This window comes from Urtica dioica, chromosome 9 (assembly GCF_054948205.1).
Source record: "Urtica dioica subsp. dioica isolate 48M chromosome 9, U.dioica_male_clone48M_v1_H2, whole genome shotgun sequence".
Taxonomy (NCBI): domain Eukaryota; kingdom Viridiplantae; phylum Streptophyta; class Magnoliopsida; order Rosales; family Urticaceae; genus Urtica; species Urtica dioica.
This window is the reverse complement of record NC_142764.1, coordinates 16,144,163-16,167,153: the sequence shown is the minus strand read 5'-3', so window position 1 is coordinate 16,167,153 and position 22,991 is coordinate 16,144,163. Positions and strand designations below refer to the sequence as shown.

The 22,991-nt window shown below is 36.8% G+C and overlaps 2 protein-coding genes across 2 annotated transcripts; both read left to right on the top strand.

Moving 5' to 3' along the window:
- Positions 1-748: 748 nt before the first annotated feature.
- On the top strand, positions 749-4,727 carry STM (KNOX/ELK homeobox transcription factor). The gene is made up of 4 exons (XM_089625391.1): positions 749-1,867; positions 1,938-2,184; positions 3,654-3,898; positions 4,263-4,727. The coding sequence occupies exons 1-4, from the start codon at positions 1,466-1,468 to the stop codon at positions 4,494-4,496; spliced, it is 1,128 nt and encodes a 375-aa protein (XP_089481517.1). The 5' UTR covers positions 749-1,465; the 3' UTR covers positions 4,497-4,727.
- Positions 4,728-19,505: 14,778 nt separating this feature from the next.
- Positions 19,506-22,256, top strand: LOC149385315 (Ribosomal protein L4/L1 family). Its single transcript, XM_089627547.1, has 9 exons — positions 19,506-19,624; positions 20,176-20,239; positions 20,361-20,416; positions 20,543-20,666; positions 20,777-20,925; positions 21,010-21,117; positions 21,245-21,364; positions 21,550-21,723; positions 21,805-22,256. Exons 2-9 carry the CDS (start codon positions 20,179-20,181, stop codon positions 21,904-21,906), a joined length of 894 nt encoding a protein of 297 aa, XP_089483673.1. The 5' UTR covers positions 19,506-19,624; positions 20,176-20,178; the 3' UTR covers positions 21,907-22,256.
- The last annotated feature ends 735 nt before the right edge of the window (positions 22,257-22,991 follow it).

The window sequence follows — 22,991 nt, the reverse complement described above, 5'->3', positions numbered from 1 at the left end:
AAATTGAAAACAAAAATTGAAAACATGTTTGGTTTAAATTTTTGGAAAAAAATTTCAAAAAATTTTAAAGTTGCTTTGGAAAAAAAGTAAAGAAAATTGAAAACAAATAAAAAGTGTTTTTGAAAAAAAAATTCTTCTCTTCTCTCATCTTTCTCCTCATCTTCTATTTTCATTCTTTCAAAAACAAAAATGAAAACTATACCAAATACTTTTTTCAGTTTTTTCACTTTCTCAAAAACAAAAATGAAAACTGTACCAAACAGTTTTTTGAAAACAACTACAAAACAGTTTTTCAGTACAACTACAAAAATTAGAAAACAGAAAACAAAAACTTTTTGAGTTAACTACCGAACACAACCTAAAAATAATATTGTTTTATTAAAAAAAAGATATTATTGTAAAAAAGAGGTGGTAAATATTGTCATTTAGGTAGTTGGAGGATATAATAATAATAATAATTATAACAATAATAATAATAATAGTGGTGAGTGGTGGGTTTTGGGGCTTGGGGGTCGCTATTGTTAATGGCGGCATGGAGTGAAAGCAAGAAAGAAAGACAATGCAAATAAAAGTGGGAATATATGAAACAAGTGGACAGATTGCAATCAAACAACACCCAAATCAAAGCAAAGCAAATCAATAACACATTAAGATTTTTATGCACGGAATCACTTCCTACTCTCTCTCTCTCTCTCTCTCCCTCTTTCTCTCTCTCTAGGTCTAGGTAACGCAGCTGGGCGTATTAGCTATACTATAGATAAATAACTCTCTTCCTCGATTTGATCGATCGGTCTCTCTTTTTTCTCTGTCTCTCTCTTGTTCTTTGCCAGTAATGGCAGTGGCTCAGTGCAAGAAAAGAGAGAGAGAGTTTCATCGGGAAGGTAAAACCTCTTATACTTCTAAACCTTCTGCGTGAGTAATATAGCTACAAAATTATAATTTAACCAAAACACAACACACGCAGACACTCAAAAACTCTCTCTCTCTCACATACGTCCACCATCATCGTAACAAAAACCTTCTGCGTGTGTCTGTCTTCTCAATTCTCTCTTCTCAATTCTGCTATTATTAGGCTAAATTTCATACATAAAAAAAATCTACCTTTTTCTTTCCAACCACCCAAGAAAGAAAGAAAGAGAAAGAACTGTGCATAAATATTTTTCTTTTTGAGTATCACTGTTTTAGGGATATACACGCAGATACATATGTGTACCACTGTGGAAAAAGCCTGAAACTTTAGCTTAAAACCCGGGAGAGTCCCTGGAGAGATAATTGGTAGATTGGATACACATAATAATAATAACCTCGCTCTCTCTTACACACTCACAGTCACAGACACACCCATCTTTATAAAGTAAAAGATATAATACCCTCTTTGCTGCCCTATATTGTCTCTACTAAATACAACTTATACAAGTAGTGGGAAAAGTAAGGGAAAGGGTAGGATTTGAGAGAGAGAGAGAGAATGGAAGGTGGTTCTAATGGCAGCTCTTGCATGATGGGTTTCGGAGAGAACAGTAACTGCAACAATGGAGTCGGTTCTCCAATGATGACCATGATGCCCAACTCCCTTTCACATCATCATCATCATCATCATCATCATCATCATCAAAATTCCAATCCAGACACTGGAAACCCGGTCATGAGTTCGTTATTCCTTCCCATACCATCTCTCTCAAACAACAACAACAATCATCACCATCACCAAAACAACACTGCAAATACTTACCTAAACATGTCTGGTGGTGAGATTAACAACAACTCCTCATCAGATCATCAGTCAGAGCACATCTCTTCATTCAAGGCCAAGATCATGGCTCACCCTCACTACCACCGCCTCTTGGCTTCCTATCTCAACTGCCAAAAGGTATCGCATCATAACTATATACAGCTCTCCGGGTTTTAAGAAAGCTAGGGTTGTGATGAGATATTGTCAGGTGGGAGCGACGCCGGAAATGGTGGCTCGGCTGGAAGCGGCTTGCCGTTCTACGGCCGCGGCGAGTGGACACGTCAGCAGAGGGTGTCTGGGAGAAGATCCGGGTCTGGACCAGTTCATGGAGGCCTACTGTGAAATGCTTTGCAAGTACGCCCTAGAGCTTTCCAAGCCAGTCAACGAGGCTATGCTCTACATTCACAGCATCGAGTCTCAGTTCAAAGCCCTCACTGTCTCTTCCTCTGATTCTGGTGATGGCCGTGTCTCATCAAAACTGTTTTTGTTTTTGGGTGATGTATTATACGACTTTTTCGTATTATTGGCTTCAAACCAAAGTGGCTTACTTTTAAGGTTCTTGATTTTATTCTATTCATAAAAAAATTAAAAAAAAAAACTAGGGATTCAGTCTTGTGTTCGCTTGATCTTATTAATTTGAATTTACCGTTTATTTCTCTCGTTTACTTGCACGATTCCCCTTACTAGTATATATGAAAGGAGGTTTTGTCCGTTTCATAAAAATTTTCTCACTTTAGTGTAGGTTGATATATGTACTTAGGCTTCAGATATTCAGTGAGCTCGTTTTAATTTCTTGGTTAGATTTTTAGGTTTATGATGAGAAACGTAATTATATATATATATATATATATATATATATATATTACATTATGTGTAATATATATTTATATATTAGGTAATAGAAACGTAATTATATAACTTTGACAAGGTAGATTTGCTAATCCGTTTGTATTTTGCACATTTGATGTGCCGTTGCTCTTGGGCCCTTGGCTTTAGAAACATGGGTATGTCTTCTGTCTATATATATATATATATATATATATGTGTCTGCTTTTAATATAGGGATCTGATTTGATGAATAGTTTGGGTTAACGCAAGTAGCTGATCTCATTTACGCTAAACCTAATGTTGGGTTTAGCTACAAAAAGGTACTTGTATTTTTTAACTGAATGGTTTGGTAAGCCAGCGACTGGTATAGCAGTTTATGTAGCGTGTGTGTGTAAAATAACTGTTGTTTAATTTCTTGGAATTTTCTCTCTTCACTTGGGCTCGTATTTTTTTGGGTTCACCATAAAGTAGTTTGGCTATTATTACTAGATCATTTCTTCATTGTCTCTTTTGTTCTTATACGTTTAGAATCAGTTCTGTCAACATGTCATGTTTTGTGGTAAAATCCTTTGCTAATGGAAGCCTTTTGAGTGTGCTTATTTCCTTGGATTTCGTTTCTTTTCTTATCTTTTGGTTTGTTGAAATGTTAGGGTTTAATAGTCACTTCGCTTGGTAAATCCTTTCATGTGATTATATTCGAGGTTTGAGAGGCAACACCTAAAGCATAATCTTTTCCTCAGACGGAATATATTTGTCAGCATTTGCATCTTTTTGAGATGTCATAATTTGGCGCTTACAAGCCTATTGATGTGTTGCCGATTTGACTAACATAATGTGCTATTACTTCAATGTTTATTTAGAATATATTAAGTTTCCACATGTTATGAAGTTGATTCCTAATCACTATCATATGTTACTGATATCCTCCATGAAAGTTTATTTATTTTTTCTTCCTAAATACTTGGCAAATCACACAAGTGTAATAGATTAAATTTGTATATATATATACATATATATATATATATATATGTATGTAGCTTTAATAGCTAAATAAATAATAACGATTAAATATTTTTTTTTTGTTTTTAATGATCAGGTTTTGGTGAGGTAATGGAGCGGAGCGGGTCGTTGGAGGAAGAGGTAGATGTGAACAACAGCCTGATAGACCCGTTAGCGGAGGATCGAGAACTGAAAGGTCAGCTCCTGCGAAGGTACAGCGGATATTTGGGAAGCCTAAAGCAAGAGTTCATGAAGAAGCGCAAGAAAGGCAAACTCCCCAAGGAAGCTCGCCAACAGCTCCTCGACTGGTGGAGCCGCCACTACAAATGGCCCTATCCCTCCGTATGTAAACCTAATATATATATATATATATATACACACACACGTACAACACGCATGATTATTTAGAATTTTAAATAAAATTATGTATGTCTAAATAAAATAGTACTAATAAGTTTAGGAGAGCCGGGTCAAATTCTAATTTTTATCTAAATTATTTATAATGATAATTTAGGAGATCTAAATGCTATATATTTTACGAGGTTCCTCGGTCAGTGTTTTCTAAACTGCTTATTATCTTGAATAAAACGAAGTAAAGCCTTATTATCGTGTGTTAACAGATGTGTTATAAATCAGTTAAACCAAAAAGAATCGTTTATTATAAGAAAATATTTTGTAATGTGGTTGAATTGGGAGGAGGGTGCAGGAGTCGCAGAAGGTGGCGCTGGCGGAGTCGACGGGGCTGGACCAGAAGCAGATAAACAATTGGTTCATAAACCAAAGGAAGAGGCATTGGAAGCCGTCGGAGGACATGCAGTTTGTGGTGATGGAGGCGGCGGCGGCGGGAGCTTCTCATCCTCACCACCACTTGTACATGGACAACCTCCTCTTCCCCTCCCACCACCCCTTCTCCGCCATGGACACCACCGCAATGCTCTAATACCTATACATCACCTCTTTTACTTTTACATCTATCTATCTATATGTGATGTGCTCAGCTTTTTGTATGTTGATTGCTGTTTTGGTCAACAACTAAATTAATTATTAATGTGGTGCCCTAATGCTGCTGTATGTATGAAACAAGACTATATATGCCGGGATTTGCCGATGTGTAGGATTATATGTTGTCTTGACTATCTTGATATATATCTGTTGCTACCTTGTATTATAATTTTTATCTAATGATATTGTCTCGACTACGCTCCATCAAAAAGCTCGAAAGTAACCGTTTAATCGTAGTAAGCTACAATAACAACGTAAATTACGTTAAGTGTTTACTAGGTTTTGTTTATTTAGTTTATGGGTCTCAAGTCTCAACTACTCTTGAGTCTTGACCAAGGTTTGACTAGAGTGCCCGGTGTTAAAAAAAAAAACGAGATCTGAGTGGTTGTGGGAAGCTATCCTAATCACCCTTTTACAGTTTACCGTAGTTGCAGGATGCAGGTGGTATTCTCGTTACTTTTTTTTTTTTTTTTTTTTTTTTTTTTTTTTTTTTTTTACTTGAGCGTTACATATATCACTATTTATGTTGTTTCCATTCAATATAAGCTAGCTAATTAACTCAATCGAGTCATTAAAAAAAAAATAGATTTCAGTCCTTGTCGTTCGGTTCCCTACGTCGTCGTCGTTTCTTCGATGCTTGGTCCAATCCCAACGCACCCATTTATCCGAGTTTGCAATAAGTGAATTACTATAATGGCTGTAATATAGTTATAATTAAATTAATTCATTAATCATTATTTTAATTAATTATAATAAGATAATTAGTTTTGATTTTAGCAAATTGAAATTGAAAATCGTAGCTAGGTTAGTTAATTTTTATTTTATTTTATTTTATTTTAGTATATTGAAACTGAAATCGTAATAACTTAATTAATTTGTTTTTGTTAATTGTATACAAATTTAAAATTGTAATTAGTTTAGTTAATTTGTTTTCATTTTTTAATTTGAAAAATGTAATAGTTTAGATACATGTGTCTATTTCAATTTGAAATTGTAATTAGTTCGGTTAATTTGTTTTGTTTTAGTAATTTGAAAAATGTAAATGTTTAGATATGTGTATTTTTTTGTTGTTGAATTGTTGTGACCAGAGCCATTGATGCTCGGTTTCGCCATCCTATGATGTACAAATTTCGTCTAGCTTTCGCATCTCGCGCGAGATGGGGGTATCTCGCGCGAGATCTCGCGTTTGGGAGGGGTGCGAGAGGGATACGAGTATATCTCGCGAGTTTGGTCAAATCTCGCGAAATCTCGCGCCCTATCTCGCGTATATAATATCCCCGAATCTCGTCCGAGTGAAGTTATTTTTTTGCAAAAATTTCCCCCATTTCCGCATGTATTCCGCAGAAGAAGAAGAGAAAGAGCACCTCCAGATCTCGCGCAACTGAAGACCGGATCTGGGTAGATCTCGCCGGATCTCGCCGTGTACCCCCGAATCTCGCGTGCTGGAGGTGTAAAACTGCTCAAATCTCGCCGTGTACCCCCGATCTCGCGCGGTAAGGTTCGAAACTGATTTTTTTTTTTTTAATTTTGAATGAATTTTTTATTGGATTGTTGAGTATTTTTTAATGGATTGTTGATATGAAGTTATTATAATCCAAATGTATGTAGTAATTTTGAATAATTTGATGATGTTAATGTTGATTGTGATGAATTTTATTTTATTCCGAATTTAGTTGGTAATTTGAATTATATGTTGTTAATCTTGAAGTCGTTTTGATTTTGAAATGGTTTATTTTTAAATCCGAATTTAGGTAGTAATTTATTTAATTAAATGTTGTTGTTAATCCGAATTTAAATGGTGATGAGTTTTATTTTAGAGAAATTGTCCCATTTGCCACTAATTTTATAACATTTTCTCACTTTTCACCAAAAGACTAATTTGACCCAAAATACCACCGAGATGTCAACATTGTTGACATCTCATAGTGAAGGGGAAAAATAGATGTCAACATTGTTGACATAGATGGTGGTATTTTGGGATAAATTAGTGTTTTGGTGGAAAGTGGGAAAATATTATGATATTGGTAGCAAATTGGGCAATTTCTCTTTATTTTATTCCGAACTTAGTTGGTAATTTGAATTATATGTTGTTAAAATTGAAGTCGTTTTGATTTTGAAATGATTTTTTTTTAAATCCAAATTTAGGTAGTAATTTATTTAATTAAATGTTGTTGTTAATGTTGATGTTGTTGTGAAATGTGTTTTTTTTAATGGTAGTAATTTAATTATTATTGATTACTGTTTGCTTGTTTTATTTAATTCTTGATTATTCGTTATTGTTAGTTGTTCATTATTGTTGATGTTGACATGTTTTGATACTTGATCTCTTGCTTTAGATTTACTACTTGAAGAATGAGTTCAGATCCGGCCCGAAAATATTGTACGCCCATTGCGGGAAGGACGAACGCTTTTGTGTGCAACTTTTGTGGCCATGAGATGAAAGGCGGATGTGTTACTAGGGTGAAGAATCACCTTGCCGCTGCAGATAATCGAAGAAGTACTACGGTGTGTGATAAGTGTCATCCGGAAGTAAGGGAGGAGATGAGAGAGTGTCTTTTGGCCGTATCTGATAAGAAGAAGTCAAAAAGTAGTTTTGGAGCGTATCTTCGATCCGAAATCACGAAAGGACTTCGTAGATATGAGTCAGATGAAGAGGACGAAGACGAAGAGGTCTTAGTCCGATAAACTATGAAGATGGTGAGACAGCAAGAAGCAGCTGAGCAGTGGAGGGAAGAATGAGAAGGACCCGGTGGATCTTCAGCGGAACCCCGTTTGCAACGAACGCGACCACTGGCTCCTTCTTTATACAAATACCCCAGTTCTCGGCAGCAAAGGGTTGATGTGATGTCCGTACCAGCATATGCAATGAAACTCGGAAGAAACATATGCAAGTTCTTTGTTCACGAAAAAATTCCGGCATCTAAGGCAGACTCACATCATTTTCGAAACATGATGCAGTCCGCTCAGGAGTTTGGTAAGTAAATTTAAATTTTGTCATATTTAATTTCAAATTTATCATATTCAATTTATTTATTACGTATTTTGAGTTGCAGGTCCTAACATTCCATTACCGTCTCCGTATGATATCCACAACAAGTATCTTGATGCCGAGGTTGTTGACATGAAAAAATATGTCGATGACCAAAGGCCGAACTGGGAGAAGTTTGGATGTACGATCTTGTCTGATGGTTGGACGAGCCCTACAAGGCTAAGTATCATAAATATAATGGTGTATTGTGCTGGAACGACGGTGTTCTTGAAGTCGATCGACGCATCCAACAAGATCAAGAGCGGAGAATACATTTATGGCATCCTCAAAGATGCCATGAACGAAGTTGGGAAGGGCAATGTTATACAAATTGTGACGGATAACGATTCTAACTACAAAAAGGCTGGACAAAAGATGAAGAGGTAAAACTTTTATTTGGAATTTTATTTTAATTTCAAACGCATCATATTAATTAAGCACGGGGTTTTACAGATACAATGTGTATTGAACTCCATGTGCCGCGCATTGCATGGACCTGATGTTTGAAGATATCAGAAAGAGAGGGAACGTCGCTGCCATCGTTAAGGCAGCTAGAATGATATCAAAGTTCATCTACAATCACGGTCAACTACTATCCAATCTAAGAGACATTACCCCAGGTGAAATTGTGCGTCCTGGGACGACAAGGTTCGCTACGAACTATTTGGCTCTTAGAAGTCTTCGCGAAAAAAGAGCTGCGCTGAAGCAAATGTTTACGACTCAATGGTGGGATGAGCACAAGCTAGCTCGTACGCAGACATGTAGATCTGTTTTGGAGAACGTTTTGTCACAACGATTTTGGCACGGAGTTGACGACGTTTGCAGTATCTTTGAGCCGATGTACAGTTGTCTCTGATTGGTCGATACCGAAGTTCATCCAACCATGAGATTACTATACTACGTATTCCATGAGATGAAAAAAATATTGGAAGGACTTCACGGGAAAAAAATGGGTTGTTGATATTGTCGAGAACAGGTGGACCGGCCAACTTTGTCTTCCCTTACATGAAGCAGGTAACTGTTACGTTTAACATTTTTAATAGGCTTTACTACTTTAGATTTAGATGTTAGAGTTATTAACAAATAACTATTTTTTTTATGCAGCTTTCTACCTTAATCCAAAGTTACAGTACAATAGAGAGGTTAAAATAGATAGTACACACATGATAGCGGTGACAAAAGTCTTCGACTTTTTGCACCCATTCGATGATTCTTCTAGGCTAGGACATGAGGTATTTATGGTATTGGTATTTATGCACACGTCTTTAATATTAATTTCTAATGGCATATATTTTTCAAATATATAGTTGTTAGCATTTCAAGACGCTAAAGGAGATTTTTGTCAAAAAAGTGCGATATCAGCGAGGGGTACTCTAGCAGCAGGTAATACTCGCGATTTCACTTAATGATTTAAGATGGTTGATAATGTGTATGTAATGTATTTAATGTTGATAATGTGTATGTATTTAGCAAATTGGTGGGAGCTTTATGGAAAGCTACTCCGACATTGCAAAAATTAGCTATGCGAATCCTTTCCCAAACCGCGTCTTCATCAGCATGCGAAATGAATTGGAGCACGTTTGCATTAGTCATACAAAGCAGCGGAACCGCCTAGCATACAAGAGGTTGGATAAACTTGTATTTTGCAGTTACAACATGAAGCTGAACATGAGAGACATGAAGTACAAGTTCGAAGATTCAATGGTGCCTTTAGATCCTTTGGACATGATCGAACGGGCTTTTGAAAGATCGGGAGCCCAAAATGAAGGAGATGATGAGATGTTACACTGGATTGATCCTATTCACTTAGATGATGAAAATCAGAACCCAGATATGCACATTGCTGAAAAGGCTGAAAATCTTGGAGTTGATGTCAACCGAGTTCTGAACGAACACGTCCGCCCCCCCTCTCCCTCCCATCGAGAGACTCAAGACGGTTCAAGTTCTTCAGATGATACTGGTCATGCCTCAGATGATAATGCAGGTAAGATTGCTCTCATAATTTAATAAAACAACTTTTTATTTTCTAATTCCATTTTTATTATAATCATAGGAGGTGGTGGTGGTGGTGGTGAAGAACGTGGCGGGCAATTCGACGGCGGTGGTGGATACGATCGTCAATTCGGCGGCGGCGGTGGATATAGCGTACCACAAACGGACGATGAATACGACCGCATGAATCCAGACTTTTTTGAGTCAGGATATGGAGGCAATACGTACAGAGGTTTGTCTGATGCAATTTCATTCTCTTCTACTAGCAAAGATGTTGATCAATTGTCACAGTTTTTCGGTGGGTTCTCGATTACACCGGAGGACTCAGAATCCTCGCATCCAGTTGAGCCGCATGGCGGGTCTTACACTTATCCTGAGTATCCCATGATAGTCTCGGTGCCCGTGCCTGTCCTCGTCATACCCGTCTCTCCCCCCATTTTAAGGGATTTTTACCAGCCACATGAGCCCCAACCTCGTACTCATTACTGACCAGGTTTCCCAAAATACTCCATTTATGTTGCATTAGATCAGTATAATTACGATCGCCACGTGGAGACTTATATGACTACATATGCTCACATGATGACTTGGTACGAGTATTGCCTGATGCAAGACCAACAACCTCATACATTTCAGGGCCCTCAACACTCTACATACGAGTAATGACAATGACTGTGAACTCTATTTTTTACTATGCTTTGGTTTGTAGTACGCTTATTATATTTTGTGTGAGAACTCTCTATTATGTGTATAATTATTTGTTTTCTTTATTTAGTGTGACTTTGCTTGAAAACTCTATATTACATGTGTATTATTTGTACTCCACTTAGAATTTCATGTTTGGAATTTTGTAAACTTTATTCTAAAATTTATATAGATTGTGTATCCTAAACTTATACAGAATCATAATTAAAAAGTTGTTCAAATACCCTGCGGAATACCCTTTTTTGCGGTATATCCCGCGAAATGCGGTATACCACACGGTACGAAATACCCCGAATGTTCATCAAATACCACGAGATACCACGGTACGAGACGAGATACCAAAAAAAAAAGTGCGGTACGGCCGCGAGATGCGAGATTTTAATCCTTGATCCTATGTAACACTTTGATCTATCATTCTTGTATGTTAAGATTATATAGAATGCTCTTGTGGTTTCGTTGTTTTCATCACAATTTTCTTTATTCCTCTAAATTGTGAATTCTTTCTCTTGTTTTTTAGTTTTTTTTTTTATATAAATATATATATATATATATATATATATATATATATGATTAACATAATGTGCCACTATTAAAGATCGTAAATTTTTACTTACAACACATTTTTTTTAACTTAGAATCGATGGGAACCGGTCCGAGTCTAACTTGCACTAATACCTTTGGTTGAATTGGATCCAATTCGTTCAAATTACACTAAACATGCTATCTAATTCTAATTCAGACAAAAATCTAATTAATAATTAAGTGCAAGAAAGAGTCATAATAATTATCCTCAACTTAATAACGAATTAACAATGTGGGGTCATGAAGTACACAAATATCGAATTGTTCTAACTCGCAATCTAAGTTGAGTTTCAATCAAAGAATGGTCATCGCAACACATACGTGGAGGTCCTTCTGACAGCGTTGTCGTTCTAATCTCATTTTGTGTGATCACTCTCGATCCTTGTGCTCCTTGTTTCCTACTTGAATGGACTATTTTTTGTCTTTGAACGGACAAAAAGTCACATCCTTTCCTATGAACTATAAACTCCTACAATTTATAGATTTTGAACAAAGAAACACCTGAATTTTTTTTATAAAAAAAGTGTCTTCACTAATCAAGAAATCACATCTAGTTTGAACATTTGAATTAATACAAACCATGCCATAAGCGCTTAATTATCCTCGATTCCTCCTTGAACGGACGGCCTCGCATTCAGAATCTTGATTCTTCAATTCCTAGCACAACTAAATCTTCTTTCTCAAACTGATACCTTAGTCTTCAAAGCCGTTCTCTAGATGGATGAGACTTGTTGTGTAGGCTAACTCCTTGTTATGTTTGTTGAAAAACAATAAAACATGTATATGGAAGGGAGATATTTCGAAGAAATATTTCTTGGGATAGCATAACAAAAACAATTTTGTTTGGTACTCCTTTCAAAAAGTGTTTTTAACTTTTTGAGTTAAAAAAATAGGAAAGAAAAAGTGAAAGTGGTGTTTGTTTTTGTTTTCCGGAAATTTTTTTTTAAAAATTTTGAAGTTGTTTTGTAAAAGAGTAAAGAAAACTGAAAACAAATAAAAGGTGTTTTTGGAAAAAAAAAAAAAAAAAATTCTCTTCTTTCCTCCTTCTCCTCATCTTCTATTTTCATTTTTTCAAAAACAAAAATGAAAACTGTATCAAACACTTTTTTCAGTTTATTCAATTTCTCAAAAACAAAAATGAAAACTGTACCAAACAGCTTTTTGAAAACAACTGCAAAATAATTTTTCAGTACAACTACAAAAATTAGAAAATAGAAAACAAAAACTTTTTGAGTTAACTACCAAACAACAATTTAAACTCCTTGTCATACTTTAAAAAAAAAAAACATTTTTAAGAGAGAAAAATCTTAACCACTTTATTTTGGTTTATTTTATTTTATTCTAGTTCCAAGCATCGAATCATAACTACTATATTTTTTAATCATGATAAAATAAAATATCAACTAACAAGATCTAATTATTGGTTAATATATTCTTTTATTTAAATAAAATATTGTGCCTACCATTCTGTTATATCGCTAGTTGATTTTTATTTACTTAAAAAAGACTCTAATAAAAGTAGAAGGGTAAACAAAAGTATGTACGTATTACTGAATTAAACTTAAAAAGTAGACAATATAATTATAATACGAGTAAAATCTTGATCTTGATCTCATTGAGCTTGTCCTCCATGAGTTTAACCTCCTTGCGCTAGTCTCCCTTATCTTGATCTCGATGATAATTAGATGCTCGATATCGAGATCCATGAAATTGGAAACGTTCTCTTTATTCTTCATATTGGTTTGTTTTGCATTTTTTTTTCTTTTTTCTATAAATGCACGTAAATTTGTATCGGATATAATATCCAAATCCGTGAATTAAATTTTAATCTCTTCTTTCATCCGATAAAAGACGTGGCCCAAATTCCAAAGCTTTAGCTTTGGGTCCGCAATTCTTCTGTTTTCAAAGTTCTTTTTTTTTTTCTCAGAACTTGAATTCTATTAGAACTAGCTTCAATAGTTTGAACAAGACTGCCATTTTGCTCCTTCATTTTTTTAAATTCTACATCTTCGTTTTGTTTTCTCTATGCTTTTTTTTCACACCCATAGGTCTTCCAAATAAATTACAAGTGTCATGATCGTTCATGTTAAGATCAATTGAATGTTATACCGGGAGTTTTGCCTCTGACTCGATAGAAAATGATATGATGACGGAAAATTACGACCTTCTTCTTAAAATGCATTTGAGTTGTTATTAGCAAATTTCTCAATTCCCTTGAGGATGTGGCACACATGATCGAATTTGAAGCCTCTCTTGTATTTCTCTATAACTCATTGAACTCCAATAAAGACATGATTTCGGATCCTCAACCAATAACATATTCGCTTGAGTTAACTATTAAATATTGTTAAGAGAATAATGTGAACAAGTTAGTAAGTACAAATAAAAAAAATTAGTACATGTTATCCACAAAAATATATACTTACAATATCTTGCTCCGAAGCACCGTTTGAATAAAGTATAAACAATGGTTCCGATTCTAGTTTCTAAAGATCTTATTGGTCTAACTTTATGGAATCATTTTGAGTGATATCCCGTTTCAATTCTTACCCAAAACTCATCTTTCTTTTTTTTGGGAAATCCCTATGATTGGGTTTTGAAAAATATCAATATAGGTACGACACAAGTGCATATCTTCTTGAAAAGAGTATGAAGAACTGCGACTTGAAGTCATGTTTAAAGAAATGAATTGATGAATGAGTTTGTCAGGAAATGAATTAAGGAGTAAGTCTTATTTATATATAATAAGTTGACAATACAAATGTAACGACTAGATTTTAGATCTAGAAATTTGATGGTTCATATCTATTTGTTCGTTTATCATAATATTACGAGACAAGATATGATAATACAATGCAACAGCTAGATTTTAGATCTAAAAAATCGATGTCCATATCTATTTGGTTGTTCATGATAATGTTAGGAGACAATATGGCCTAGATCTATTTTTTTCTTCTATAAATGATGAGTTTCGTTTCTGAAAAATTATCATCACCTTCTTCACCGTATATTTTTTTCTCCTCACAGTAAATAGTATTTTTAGTTTCTTAAAAAAATAGTATTTTTAATATGAAATTTGGTGTTGTGATTGGCGTTGGAAAAAAATTGGTCCTAAAAACACACAAAAATATGGTGATTTCAAACCAAGTTTGGTGTAAGGTTGGAGTTGCTCTTATATTTACTCAAGTATGGCCCCCAAAAATGGGGCTCTATGAAAATAATAAGCCCAATCAAACACTAGCAACAAGGGCACATAGAAGCATAAATTAAATGAGGTTTTCTTCCACTTTTCAGGTATCGTCTATCTTATTTTGTTTACTCCTCTGACGTTAACGGTTTCACCGGTACTTCTTCTTCTTCTTCTTCTTCTTCTTCTTCTTCTTCTTCTTCTTCTTCTTCTTCTTCTTCTTCTTCTTCTTCTTCTTCTTCTTCTTCTTCTAAGCTTCTCAACTCTTTTTTTCTTATCCTTTTTATTTTCTTTTGCATTACTTTCCGCTACTGGGTCATAAATGGATTCATCATTTGAAGGACTTTTCAGCTCCAGAAAACTCTGCAATTCCCTTATCAAAACTTATTAACTCGAAATTCTGATTCTTTACACCAAAATTGCCCCGTTTTTCATTGCGGAAATAGATCGAATACGGTTATGTTCGATTAGTTCAATGGTATGCGATCAACAACTGGGCAGAGCTATGAAACTCATTTCCTAATCATTTATTTCTTCCGAAATTGGCTATGTCTGTTTCAAATATAGCTAGTTTTGTGAATAATTATGGTAGTTGTGTATGAATCTGATTAGGAATTTCAAGGTTTTAATGTACATAATTAAGTATTGAAGTGTGAGCTCTCCATACCTGAGGCGTTGCGCCTCGGTACGTACGATGCGTAAGCCTTAATAGGATACGTTAAAAATAATATAAATATTTTTAACGTAACACATTATAAAAAAATCTTCTCATTTTGCTTTCAACTATTCTTTATATTTTGAGTAAAGGGGTTTAAAATGATGAAGGAGAAGTAACATATATTGTTGTTAAATAGAGGTAAGATGTATCTTATATTTATGTTTATATGATATTACTAAGTCTAACAAACTCAAATTGCTATAAACATATTGAGCACGAGGGCGAATAGAAGCGGAACCGAGGTTTTTCTTCCACAAGGCTCGTCTCTGTGATTCTGTTTACTTCTCTGTCGGCAACGGTTTCACTGCCTCTTCTTCTTCTTCTAAGCTTCTCAGCTCATTTTCGCACGGGTAGGCCTACCCGAGCGCGTGGGAGGAGGGCCGGTGTGACACGCTGAAGGAAGGCATGCTGCGCTTGTGATAGACATGGCCAGACGGAGCGCGCGTCGCGCGGCCTTTGCATCACCGAAGGGTGTAGCGCACCGGAGGAGGCGTGTTGCGTCGAACGTCTGACTTGGACTTCACTGCACTCGAGGGTGGTGCTCAGTGGAGTGTCAGGAAGCTATCGCGGCTGAGAATGTCACTCGAGTGGTGACGTTTATTTTCTTCAACTCCATGTTCCTGCCGCTCGGCGGGGCGGATCCTGCTCTCGACGAGCATATGGCAAAGATGATGAATTGGTCAACTTTGAATAGTTGCTTTTCTTTTGCGCAAGTGTTTAGCACGTTGTTTTTCTTAGGAATCTCCCTTTTTTTTTCAACGCACTAGTCTTAGTGCTTGCTTTCTAGGAGTTTTCCCTTCAGTGCACTTGTCTTGGCGTCTTCTTTGTAGGAACTTTAGAGTTTGCTTTCTAGGAGTTTTCCCTTAAGCGCACTTGTCTTGGCGTCTTCTTTGTAGGAACTTTAGAGCAGTTGCTCCTTTTTTAAATATGAGACATCATTTGCTTTCTATGCATGTCATTTCTTTGTTGATCTTTGAGCAAGTCTGCCCGTCTTGATCTTTAACTGTATGCTCTTATTCCGATTAGTTGTGGCGTGTTTCAGTTTTACTGTTTCCTTGTCAATTTTTTTGACAAGTCCTTCACTCTTTGCGGGATTCAACCTTATTCCCCTAACAATTGTATTTATGTTCAGGCGAGTCTGCCTTTGCGCGGGTTAGGTCTAAGATGTCACTTTTTAGCGATATTTGTGCGCCGTGTGTGAAGTCTTTGAATGCATCACGCATCGTGAAAAACGACTTTGAGTGCACCAAGTGTGGAGACTTAGGTGTGTCGTGAAAAGACGTTTTTGATGCGCCTCATAAGGCATCCCGGGATGCAACATGTTTGGCGTCTTAGATGTGTCGTTTGAGACATCTTAGAGATGCACTGTGTTTGAAGTCTTAGGTGCACCTCGTGGGTATCCTGAGTAAGCCTCATGGGCTTCTTGCATGCGCCTTGTTTTCGTCTTGGGGGATGTAGCATTTTGATATTGAACTATCTTGTGGCTCAAGTCCTTATTCTCGTTTGTGTTCAGGTTGAGACTCGAGTGCTTGATTGACTATGTCGTTTTGTCAAGTCTTTTGGAGACACTTTTAGCCTTGTTTAGATGACTTAAGAACTTTGATAAAAAAAAGAGGAAATGGCGGTAAAAGTCCCTAAAGATTTCAAAAACAGCTAAGTTGGTACTTATTCTTTTTTTTTTGTACGGTAAAAGTCCTTAATGTTTAGTTTTCCTAATTTTGTAGGTCCCTAATTCCGTAGGTTCCTAATTCCGTAGAGATTTTTTCCGCCATTTCCTCTAAAAAAACCTTTGACTTTGTTTGATATTGCGAATTTTTTTGAAAATTCTAGAACTCACAGAGCTTATTGTCTTTGGAAAAATAAAGCAAAAATGGGGGAAGAGTTGGTTACTGATAGATAGTATTGGCTCAAGTGTTCCACATTCCAGGGGTGACAGATTGAGTTCCCGTCCGTGTATTCAATATAGTAGGTCTCGTCGTGGACCACTTGGCGGACCTTGTAGGGTTCTTCATTGTTTGAACATTCTTCTAAGCACAAGGCTTCCACCGGCGAAGCTCCACCTCTTGATTTTGAAGTTTTCCGTGTAGATCTCGGCCAATATTTGGACCGTGAAAGGTGAGAAATTTTCCTCGACAACTTCATAGGCTCCGCTACCCCCTACATCGTATTCTCTGAGGTCACAGACTTTGTTTCGAAAGTTATGGATCATCGTGACGACATTGAGACCGGTGGTCGGAGTAACCCCTTTCTCGAGAGAAGTCTTGCCACTTTTTGTTTGACCCTTGGTCAGTGTGATGATTCTCGTTAGTGGAAGCTGCAGGAATAGTGTTAGATCAAGAACTTAGTTTTTCCTTCAAGTCTTCGTCACGCGCAGTGCGCCGGACGGTGATACGATCCCTAAGATCTTGGTTCGCGGTACGAAGGTGAGAGCTTCGTCGAGAACGTCTCGCTGTTTACGTACCCTGGCTTTTCGCAACGTCTTCCCATTGACATGGTCGATCATAGACCGAGCGTCGGGAGTTTCCTTCCTGGAAAACCGCAGGTGCGATCCTTGTTTATGGCGTAATATTTGATGGACCGGCTTCATTCACGGCGGGGAGTCCCCCGTCCTTTGTGAGAGAAGTCTCGATGTCATCATAATCTTCAAGGCCTTCATAGTCAGGATCGTTGTCTCGACCTTGCTGATTGAGGTTTTTGGGTTCCCGTTGGGGATTCTCGTGTTGTGCATAGGTTGTTTCGCAGCCAGTCGGCTATGGAACCTATTGTTTGTCGCCTTTAATCGAGGAATATCCTCCTTCATCTCCTAAATGCGAGCGTCCCGATCATCAGGAAGTGAATATGGCGAGTAAGTCAAGCTCTCTTCGAGGAGCAACTCTTCACCGGCATGCCCTCGAAAGCACAAAAAATATTTCGAGCCTCCCGCTACGTTATCGAGGTTTCTAACTCCCTCAGAAGTGCGCGTTGTTGATTGATCATCTTTTCTCAAGTATGAAAAACTTAAGTTCTTAGAAGAACATAAGAAGATGATTGGAAGAGATTTCGAGCTATTTGAGTCGGAAAGTGCCCTCCTTCTAGGACCAAGTGGCCGCACCCGAGCCAAGTGGGAGAAACATGAACGTCACGAATATCGCTCCTATGACTTAAGAACGTTCTTCGTTCGCCGCAACGATCTAAGAATAAGAAGAAGAGTTTATAAGCCTAGAAGGGCGCATAGGCAGTGTCTCTAGCGCGCGCTCCGACGCTGATGATTAGTTTGATTGCTATGTTTGAGGTGGGGGACTGATATTCGTTATTGAATATTTTGGAGATTGGAGGCTCGATTAGAGGAAACCGTGTGCGAATGGTCCTCAACAGCATTTTAGAACTCTAGAATATAGTAATTTGAGAGAATTGTGAGTGTGTACCTTGGCGCTTCTGAAGAGAGGTATTAATAGTGCTTATGAGGCTGTTGATAAGGCTTTGTTGCATGGCAAGAAGCGAGCGACACAAATTGGCTCATGCGCGCGCTTCTTGGGTGTTGACGCGCCACGCTAGGCGCTGGGTGCGGTGCGCCAAGTTAGTTGCGCGATTGGTTTCTTGGAAGCGCGTGCGATGATAGTCCTCGTTGTCTTGGCACGGGCGTGTCGAGGGGGAGGCGCACTATGCCAAGCCCCTCGCGCGCCGCATGCCTTCCTTTGTGAAGTGCGCGCGTGCGATCTGCTTCGTGGATGAGCTCGAGCTTGAATTTGGGCCCGTTGTGAATGGGCTTTGGCTCATTTTTTGGTCTTGGTGAGCGCTTAAGTGGTCCGGCTTGTTGGGGCTTCATATTCGAAATCCGACACAAAGTCGCATTGAATTTAATGTTTCAGGTTTATAGAGAACGACCAACAACAATTCCCTTATCAAAACTTCCCAACTCAAAAATCTAATTATTTATACCAAAATCACCCCGTTTAGTTCAATGGTCTACGATCAACAACTTGGCAGAGCTATGAAACTCATTTCCTAATCGTTTTTTTTTAAATGCAGCTAGTTTTGTGACCGATTTTGGTAGTTGTGTATGAATATGGTTAGTGCTTAGGCTTTTCAAAGTTTTAATGTACGTAATTAAGTATTGAAGCGTGAGCTATCTGTACCTGAGGCGTTATTGCGTCTCAGTACATACAAGCCGTAAGCCTCAATACGATACGTTAAAAATAATAAATATTTTTAACATAACATGTTAAAAATATTTTTCTCATTTTGTTTTTAATTATTCTCTATATATTGACTAAATGGGTTTAAAATGATGAAAGAGAAATAACATATATTATCAAATGCATATTGTTAGGGGTAATATGTATCTTATATTTTATGTTTATATGATATTACTAAGTCTAACAAACTCAAATGACTATAAACATCTGTAATGTATATGATCATCTCGGTTAATAGTGAAGAAAAAAAACTTTATTATGAAATCAGTATCACATAAACATAATTCACTATTATTTATAAATATTTATGCTAAAAAATTTAGATCTCTTTTAATATACGTATTACCTCGCTCAATAAAAAAAAAAATTAACTCTACATTATTATCAGATCACTATTATATACATAAAATTTACCATTATTTATAAATCTACAAAAAAATAAATAAATATATATATATAAGAAGAAAAAATTACTAAAGTAAAAATTAATGGGAACTGCTAAAAAAAATTGAATAAATTAAAAATATAAAACACTTTATAAGATGTTTATATTTTTTAATATAATTAAATATAAAAACCTAGTAAGTGATACTGTACGACTAGAAAACCCGTCGCTCCCAATTGCTCGCCGTCTCGCCTTATCCCACCGTATCGCACCGTCTCATCGTCACGACCACAGGTGATGTTCAAACTCTTAGTTTCAGTTTTTTATTTTATTTTGTTAACGTGTTGATTAGTATTGCTTGGATTCCCTATTTCATTTCGAAAATATGTAATTGATGTGTTTATTACTAGAGTGTTTTTTGTTGTTTTTAGTTTATGTAATTCGAAATCGTCTTAAATTCAAATTCCGTTTCTGGCTAGTCTAATCAAGATTTACCAGGTAGAGCATTCCAGGGTCCCTGATTTTAGGGCTTAGATGATGGTTTTTGTTCGTGTATTTGGATTTTGGGGGATTTTGTCCTGGTTTTTGACAGAAGTTTAGGGAAAAAAGAAAAGAAAAGAAGGATGTTTTAGTATTTTTGCGTTTTTCTGAGTTGAAACTGAATAGAATTAAATGAAAAAGATCAAATCTTTATATAACAAGTCCAAATCTGCAAAGTGGTGTTCAAGCAAGGTCATTTTCCAGACCTAAAACGTGCGTTACTGAGGCGTTTTCCTGGCGTTTTACCGTTTCCACGCCTCAGTACATACGTTTCTAACGCTTTTTAATACTTTGAGGCATTTTAGACTATGGCTCGATTGCTTTCAAGAAGGCTGTTGCGCTCTATTGGGTCTTCATATACAACTGCTGGTAAGTATAATGCCAATTCTTTCATAATTGCCTTTGTCTGCCTTTTTATATACTATCAAGCTCAAAGACGTGTATATCTAATTCTTCACATGTTTATTCACTACTGATATCTGCTTAACAGACTTGTCCAACCATGTTCCCGTGGATAGATTACTATCTGTAGAGTCTCCTCTCAAGGTAACGATCAAAAGATGTTACAATTCTGAAGGTTTTTTCTTTTCTTTTCTTTTCTCTTTTGGTGGCTCTAGACATTGAGTTTGAGGAACATCTTTTTTTTTTTTTTTTTTTTTAAATTCTCTGTAGGGTGGGTCATCTCTGTTGTTTCGTCGAAAGCTTTCGATCTTGACGCCGGGATCAAATGAAGGTGGTGTTATCACGCCTCATTCGATGTCCGCTAAACCAGTTTTGACGCCGGAGCGCCAATTAGGTAAAAGAAAAATAAGTGAAATGTGCTCAGGGTTTTTTTAGTTCTTCAAGTAGGCTTGTCCATTTAGATGGTAAAATCCACGTTTATAATACGTGCCTCTCTTTTTCTAGGCCTTTATCAGGACTTGGTTATTCCCGTGACAAATTTTAGTAACCAAGACAAAGGCTATATGGTTTTAGCCGGTGATGTGTTTGATGTGCCTATAAGGAAGGACATCATTCATCGAGTTGTGCTATGGCAGCTCGCCAAACGCCAACAGGTGCGTAGTTAATTACCCACAGCCATACTTTGTTAGGTTTTGAAAAAATAAATAAATAAAATATATATTTTTTTTGCGGTACAGGGAACACATTCAACGAAGACAATAAGCGAGGTAAGTGGGACGGGTAGGAAGCCATGGAAACAAAAGGGTACTGGACGAGCACGGCATGGATCGTTGCGTGGCCCACAGGTAATAATAATGATTTACATTGCATTACATTCTTTACTCTCTTTCTGTGCCATTCGTTTCGAGACTCTTCTGATTGGAATTTAATGTGAGCATTGATGAAGGAGTTGTATTGTGATTGGGTTAACAGTTTCGCGGAGGTGCTACGATGCACGGCCCTAAACCACGAAGTCATGCTATTAAGCTAAATAAGAAGGTCCGACGGCTTGGCTTGAAGATCGCTCTCTCCGCCCGTGCAGCCGAGGGAAAGGCAACACTCTCTCTCTCCCTTGAATTCTTTTATAACCATGTGTTTTAGTTCACGTGGTATCGTTAAAATACTGGGCTGTCATTGGACTTCAAATCATAATTGGTAGTAGTAGTAGTAGTAGTAGTAGTAGTCGGTGATGGGTGAATGAAACCCTAACACAAAAAGTGTTGACAAATACCTCGCAGCTTATGGTTTTCGAGAACTTGAAGCTCCCGACACACAAGACCAAGAACATTGTGAACTTCGTGGATCAGATGGAGGAAAATAAAAGATTCCTGGTCGTCGATGGCGGTGATATCAACCAAAAGCTCAAGTTGGCCACACAGAATCTGCACTATGTCAACGTGCTTCCCTCCATCGTAAGTCGTGTCCTGAATAAATGTCCCGGGCTGCGATAAATAAATTCTGAATTGATATATTTCTTTCTCTTCTTCTTCAAGGGTTTGAATGTGTACAGCATTCTGAAGCATGACACGTTGGTGATGTCACGTGACGCGGTCAACAGAATCGTGGAGCGTATGCGCACGCCCATCAGCCGTTGATCTTTTTGTTCTCGGAACTCACTTTACAACATGGTTCTCTTCTTTTTGGTTTTCGTAGAAGCTAAGAAAACCGGGAATAAAATTAGATTCATACAATTTTTTTTTTTTTTCCCTCTATCTAGAGCCGAAAGAAATGCTTGGCTGAAGTTCCGGCCTTTGGCCCCCTAAGAATGATTCATGTTGTAAGCTCATCTATGTATTGACATGATCAATCAGTCTAAAAATATACATATAGCCCCATGCCCTGCAGAAATTTGGTCTACTCTGTGATTGAACAGTCTGATGACTTGAAGTTGTAACATGTAAACAATATGATTATATCTACCTATAAGATGTACTTGAGGAGTTGAGGTGTCTTTGTGTACACTCTCTTTGAGACAGCCTTCGAGACCCGTCACACTAAACAAGTTTGAAAGGAGAGAATCCGTAAAAATTAAGTTTCCATATTAGTTTAAGATGCAGATTTGGTTTTTACTTTTATTTTATTGATCTGTCAAAACTGATCACAATTATGGCTAAAATGCTCAATTTTCCAGTTAATTGAAAATATAGAAGTAAAATGATGTTGGAAATTGAGATGGGCTCTAACACAAACTAAATAATTGTTCGCTAAAATGCTCAATTTTTCATTTCATCGATTGATACCTTAAAATTTTCTCTCATTGACGAAGACGATGCTCGGCAACAGACCGGCGTGATTTCGATGAATCAGAGGTAATTTCAGTAGATCCTTGTTATTCAACATTATTTCCGTGATTTCGGCGTGATTCCGTCGCCATTTTCGTCGTTTGCCCGTCAATCTGTTTCGGCCAGTGCATAGAACATGTATTTTCGTATTGTGATTTTTTTTTTTTTTTTTTTTGGGTAAAATGTTGCTGAATAAAACATGTATATTTATGTTGTGCGGTTCACATATATTTTTTTTTCAAATTTTTATAAGGTTCTAAAAATATTTAGCATTAAATGTTGATTATCAATCTTAATAATGTTTCAAAATTAAAGTTAAACTTGTTGCTTGTTGAAATGTTTGTTTTCATGAATTTGAAATAATCATGATAATGTCGTAGAATCGGAAGTTGAGATTT

Coding starts and splice junctions, on each gene's coding strand:
- STM (XM_089625391.1), top strand. CDS start 1,466: ATGGAAGGTGGTTCTAATGGCAGCTCTTGCATGATGGGTTTCGGAGAG. Junction 2,185..3,653: donor TGTCTCTTCCTCTGATTCTG/GTGATGGCCGTG, acceptor TTTAATGATCAG/GTTTTGGTGAGGTAATGGAG. Junction 3,899..4,262: donor ACAAATGGCCCTATCCCTCC/GTATGTAAACCT, acceptor AGGAGGGTGCAG/GAGTCGCAGAAGGTGGCGCT.
- LOC149385315 (XM_089627547.1), top strand. CDS start 20,179: ATGGCTCGATTGCTTTCAAGAAGGCTGTTGCGCTCTATTGGGTCTTCA. Junction 20,417..20,542: donor CTGTAGAGTCTCCTCTCAAG/GTAACGATCAAA, acceptor AATTCTCTGTAG/GGTGGGTCATCTCTGTTGTT. Junction 21,724..21,804: donor TCAACGTGCTTCCCTCCATC/GTAAGTCGTGTC, acceptor TTCTTCTTCAAG/GGTTTGAATGTGTACAGCAT.